At 46.7% G+C, this 6,000-nt stretch overlaps 1 protein-coding gene across 1 annotated transcript in view; it reads left to right on the forward strand.

The window, feature by feature from the left end:
* The window catches only part of TNFRSF19 (TNF receptor superfamily member 19), a gene marked incomplete at both ends in the record, with an annotated part of 62,421 nt that extends 57,607 nt beyond the window's left edge, over window positions 1-4,814 (forward strand). The window contains 3 exons of the mRNA XM_080689424.1: window positions 713-838; window positions 2,695-2,797; window positions 4,322-4,814. Coding sequence (XP_080545550.1) covers window positions 713-838; window positions 2,695-2,797; window positions 4,322-4,814 — 722 coding nt within the window. The remainder of the gene's footprint in view (window positions 1-712; window positions 839-2,694; window positions 2,798-4,321) is intronic.
* Window positions 4,815-6,000: the final 1,186 nt, after the last annotated feature.

Consider the following 6,000-nt stretch of genomic DNA (forward strand, 5'->3'; position numbering starts at 1 on the left):
AGCTAGACCCTCAGCCCTTTTTATTTTGAAACAGAGTCTTGCTAATTTGCTGAGACTGGCCTTGGCCTTGAACCTGCAGTTCTCCTGCCTCAGCCTCCCAAGTACTGGAGTTTCAGGTGTGCACTCCTGCACTCCATTCTGAGCTTTCTTAACCACGTAGTTTGTATATGTGCCCAAGAAAAAATACAGATAGTCCTCAACTTATATTGGATCAGCTTAACAGTTTTTTTTTTTTACTGTACCATGGAATAGAAGTGTACCTCTACAACCATTCTGTTTTTTATTTTCAGTATAGCATTTGATAAATTACATAAGATAGTCAATCTTGTATTAAAAATAGGCTTTGGCTAGATTATTCTGGCCAACTGAAGGTGAAAGGAAGTGTTCTGAGCATGTTTAAGGTAGGCTATGCCAAGCAATGATGTTAAAAATATTAAATGCACTTTGATTTAGAATATCTTGAACTTACAAAGAGCTTCTCAGATGTGCCTGATACTGACTTCTTTGTCGGTTGACTTCATCAGCACAAAGCTCATATGCCTGTGTGTCCTGTGGTCAGTCAAGCAGCATTTGTAACCAACAATTGTAACAAGAACTGTCTTATTCTTTGACAATATAAAAGCTAGAATGGTACCAGTCTGCATTACAATGTTAACAGCCCCCCTTAGAGAGAAAATCGTGTTCACTGATAGAACTTTTGTTTCCTCCTTAGGGTCTCTGAGGTCACAGGACATTCAGTACAACGGTTCCGAGCTGTCATGCTTCGACAGACCCGGGCTTAGCGAATACGCCCACAGAGCATGTTGTCAGTGCCGCCAGGACTCTGCCCAGGGCTACGGTAAGCTCAGCCTGAAGGTCTAGCAGCCTCGAGGGATGCCGGGGGGCCCGCAGAGGACAACGCACAGTGGTCATCGGCTTGCTCCTCCAGTCAGCTAATCCTATCGAATCACTCTCCACAGTGCCTTTGAGCAGACACATAATTTGTTCTTGGGAGACTGAGGCAGAAGTATCATTGGTTGGAGGCCAGCCTCAGCAACTTAGCGAGACCCTGTTTTGAAACAAAAAAATTAAAGCATTTGGGTATAGCTCAGAGGTAGAATGCCCTTTGGTTCAACCCTCAGTACTCCCCCCAAAAGGAAAATTATTCTCTGCTATGCTCTGTTGGTTTGAGTGTTTCAAGTCTCTTCAGTATTAAAAATAAGCATTTCATGCCGGGTGTGGTGGCCATGCTTGTAATCCCCGCGCTTGGGAGGCGGAGACAGGAGGATGGCGCAGGTTCGAAGCCAGCCACACGCGCTGGCTTAAGAGACCCTGTTTACAAATAAAAATGTAAAAATAGGTCTGGGAGTGTAGCCCAGAGGTAGAAGGGCTTCCAGGAACCCCAGTACCACCAAAATAAATAAATAAATAAATAAGCATTTCATTAAAATACTAGGATTTTTCAATAACTCCTTAGGCAAGTTTGCCTTTCTTATGTTCTGAGTCAGTTCCATGTAAAATCATGTTAGCTTGTTGTAGAATACAACTTTTGTTATCTGGTTGATTCAGATGCACCCTTTCCTCCTCCTCTTCTTCCTCCTCCTCCTCCTCTTCCTCCTCCTCCTTTTATTCTTCTTTTTTGCAGTACGGGGGATAGAACCCAGGAGCATCAAGCATGCTAGTCAAGCACTCTATCACTGAGTGACACCCAAGGCCTCATGTGTCCGTTTTAGTGTGTGTATGTGTGTTCGTGTATGGCACTGGGGATGGAACCTAGGGATATATATGTGTATATATATATTCAGCCTACACCCCCAGCCCTATCTTATAATTTATTATCTTTATAACAAAAAAAATATACGGCTTCAGTGAACACAGTGGTTTGGAAAGCTGAGTGCATACGTCTGTTTATTCCTGATCTCAGCTTTAGTGGTGTGTACGTGCGTGTGCATGTGTGCCACTGAGCCTGGGCTGTGGATAGGCTAGCTCTGTGCTCTTGTCCACATACCAGATGCTCAGCAGAAGAGTCGCGCTGTCTCTCCTGCTGCCAGCAATGCACCTGTCTCCTTCACTTGTGTCCCACAAGACCGTATGGTTGCCTTTCTTCACTTTCTGTTGTGGTAAGATACACCTAACACAAAATTTACCACCAAGACCATACGGCTCAGTGGATGTCAGCATGTTCTCATTGCTGGGTAACCATCACCCTCTTCCATCTCCAGAGTTCCCCATCTCCTCATGCTGAAATTCCCATTATACACTCGCTCCCCATCTCCCTCCCTGCAGCCCCCGGCAACTCCCAGTCCCCATCTGTCTCCTCCAAGCACCTCGTAGAAGTAGTTCATCATTCACATTCTTTTTTTTTTATCTTGGTACTCGGGGTTGAATCCGGGGATATTCTACCTCCAAACTATACCCCCAGCCCTTTTTACTTTTTGTTTTAAAACAGTCTTGCTAAGTTGTTGAGAGTCTCGCTACGTTGCTAAGGTTGGCCTAAAACCCGCAGTCCTCCCTCTCATCCTCCCATGTACTGGTTATTTTATTAGTGCATTGCAATTATATCATAGTTTTTTTAAATAAGGAAAAAGTGAATCTCATATCTCTTCTCCAGAAGAGATCACCAGAGAGATTAGGTAAGTCTCAAGCAATGTTGAAGTGGTTTTAAAGAGAAAGTTTCTTGTGAAGCTCCGTACCTCACGCCTCTGTGGCTTCCAGGACCTGTGCACTTGATCCCGTCCCTGTGCTGGGAGGAGGCCTGCCGCACCGACCGGGCGACGCTGGGCTGTGGGGCCCGCTCCACCGCCACCCTCCAGGAGAGGTAACGGCACTGCCAGCCAGTAGCCAACAATGTCATATTCCTTAGTAAATTGTACATTCTGATTTACCAGTTTTCATATGAAACTATAGGGATGTTGCTTTTTAAATATTGCTAAAGACATTCCAGGTATTCAAGGTGGGTGATTCTTGGCAGTAGGTCTGGAGGGTGCCGATACCCAGTGCAACGTTCTGTATTCCTTTCTCTCCCTAAGTTTATTTTCCTTTTATATTCCTGACACCTCATGACATAGCAGTTTAGAAGTTTACAACAGCAGTCAAAGAAACCCAGCTAAGATGTAGGGAGCTGCACACGTCATACATTGTATTAAGAATGTCAGTTAGCCATGGGTGGTGGTGCACGCTTATAATCCCAGTACTTGGGAGGCTGAGACAGGAGGATTGCATGTTCTTGGCCAAACTCAGCTACTTATTGAGGCCCTCTGCAACCTAGTGAGACTCTGTTTCAAAATAAAGAGTAAAAAATAGGGTTAGGGGTATAGCTCAGAGGTAGAATTTCCCTGTGCTCAACCCCAGTTTTGCAAAAAAAAAGAAGAAGAAGAAGAAGAAGAAGAAGGAGAAGAAGAAGGAGAAGAAGAAGAAGGAGAAGAAGAAGGAGAAGAAGAAGGAGAAGAAGAAGGAGAAGAAGAAGAAGAAGAAGAAGAAGAATGTCAATTAGAAGTGGGTGGTAGAGCTGGGTGTGTTGACACACACTTGTAATCCCAGCATTCAGGAGGCTGAGACTGGAGGAATGCTTTTAAGGACAGCCTCAGCTACTTTGTGAGGCCCTCTGCAACTCAGTGAGACCTTGCTTCAAAACTAAAAAGACTAAAAAATAGGACAGGGGGTGTACCTCAGAGGTAGAATGCCCCTGGGTTCCATTCCCAGACCCCCCCCCCAAAAAAAAGCCTGGTGTGGTGGCACGCGCTTGTAATCCCTGTGCTTGGGAGGCTGAGACAGAAGGATTGTGTAGGTTCCAAGCCAGCCTCAGCAACTTAGTGAGACCCTGTTTCCAAAATAGAAAATAGGTCGGGGAGTATAGCCCAGAGGTAGAAAGCCTCTGGGTTTCACCCCCAGTACCACCAAAAAAAAAAAAAAAAGAACAAGAAGTGGGTGTAGTAGCCGTAGCCAGCGTGTTTGGGGCACACTTGTAATCCCAGCATCCGGGAGGCAGAGACCGGAGGATCACAGTTCACAGACAGCCTCAGCTACTTAGCGAGGCCCTTCGCAACTCAGTCAGACCCTATTTCAAAAATAAAAAGTCTAAACAAATAGGGCTGGGGGTGTAGCTCAGAGGTAGAATTCCCTGGGTTCCATCCCCAGTACTGCAAAATAAATAAAAAGTGGGTATAGTAACCCAATTTTAAAGTAAATGGAGTCATTTGACTCGCTGTACTGAGGCGAGTTTATAGCCAGAGGAAGCAGACTCGGGTTTTCTATCTAGAAGACTTAAAATTTAGCTGAAATTCTGCTCTATGGTAGTGTTTTCGCGTCACAAGATACTCAGAGGTCTTTGTTCTGTGCTCAGAAACGCAGCTCCGGTGGGCGACCCCGTGCCGACCTTCTTCGGGACCCGTTCAAGGTCCCTGTGTGGCGAGTTTTCCGATGCGTGGCCTCTGATGCAGACTCCCCTGGGTGCCGATGACCTCTCTTTCTGTGACTCTTACCCCGACCTCACCGGAGAAGGTGTTAATTCTCCCAATCCAGAAAACGAAAGCTCAACATCTGTGGATTCCAGAAGCAGTCAGGACTTGGCTGGTAGAGCAGTTCCAGTGCACCTGTATTCTGGAAACTTCACAGAGACAACTGTTTTATCTGGATGTAAGGACGCAGAACCCACCTTAACTCAGGATGCTCAAGCTACCAGCAGGCAGCGAGCTTCGGAAGGCAGTGGTCCCAGGCACCTAACCCTGGCTCCGGGGCTGCAGGTGAGGCGCTTCTGCGCAGGCGTGAGCACGGCACTCAGAGTAGATGGGGGATGGAGGGAGCGCCGGCGCACAGTGCGGGAGCGCCTGGGCTGATGTGGCCACGCGGTAGAGCACGGGCTCCGCATGTGTGAGGCGCTGCGTTCCATCGCTGCCCCTCAGAAAATAGGAACTTGATGAGGTTTCCATCTTTCATCATTCCTTACACCTTGTAGGAGGGTTTGTTTTGTTTTATGGAGGGCTTATGGAAGTTTTTTCTTGGTACTAGGGATGGAACCCAGGGGCATTCTACCTCTGAGCTACACCCCTAGCCCTTTTTTATTTTTATTTTGAAACTGGGTCTCACTAAGTTGCTGAGTTAGCCCTTGAACTTGTGATCCTCCTGTCTTATCCTCCCAAGTACTGGGACTGCAGGCATACACCACTGGGCCCAGCAGGAGAATTTGTTTTAAAATAAATTCTATGAGTTTTTTTTTTTATTATTACTAGAGCTATTCTATAAGACCACAAAAAGCAGCTGCGCTTTTATTCTTCTTTATAAATTGGACTACTTAGCACAGTCTCCTCTGATTGAGAGAGATGAGTTAGTTACGGAGGCATCCTGCAAACAGTTCCCAACTCTCCCTCATTCATTTGTTTATTTGTGGTGCTAGGAATTGAACCCAGGGACATTCTACCTCCCAGCTACACCCCAGCCCTATTTTATTTTTCATTTTGAAACAGGGCTTTGCTAAGGTGACCGAGTGCCTCGCTAGATTGCCGAGGCTGGCTTCGAGCCTGCAATTCTCCTCAGCCTCCCCGGGTCCTGGGGTTAGAGGCCCAGCCTTCATTTTTTATGTGATATCCTCATGGCCGGTACTTGAGTGTATTTAGTTCACTGTCATTTCCATTTGAGTTTGGGGCTCCTGACGCTACACCTCCCATCCCTCTCTTGTCCTGTTTTTTTTTCTGGATGGCTCTGCTTTGACTCACTGATCATTTGCTGAAATTGACTGGTGTTTGTGACCTGGAGCCAAGTGCATGGGAAGAGCCTCCAGGTAGAGGTGCAAGCCCCGGGGTGGGGGCAAAGGCAGAGGGATGGCTTCCCTGCATCCACAGTGAGGAGCAGAGAAGGCCGAGCAGGGAGAGAACAGCCTCTCTGCTTTGTCCTTCAGGTGCGGGTGCGACCTGGGTGGAATGCGGCTTTCCTTAAATAGAAGTGAGAGCCTAGAACCTTGGTACCTGGGAGGCTGAGATGAGGATCAAAGCAACTTAGCAAAACCCTTCTACAGAATGAAAATGA

This window comes from Muscardinus avellanarius, assembly GCF_963383645.1.
Source record: "Muscardinus avellanarius genome assembly, chromosome: 2".
Classification (NCBI taxonomy): Eukaryota; Metazoa; Chordata; class Mammalia; order Rodentia; family Gliridae; genus Muscardinus; species Muscardinus avellanarius.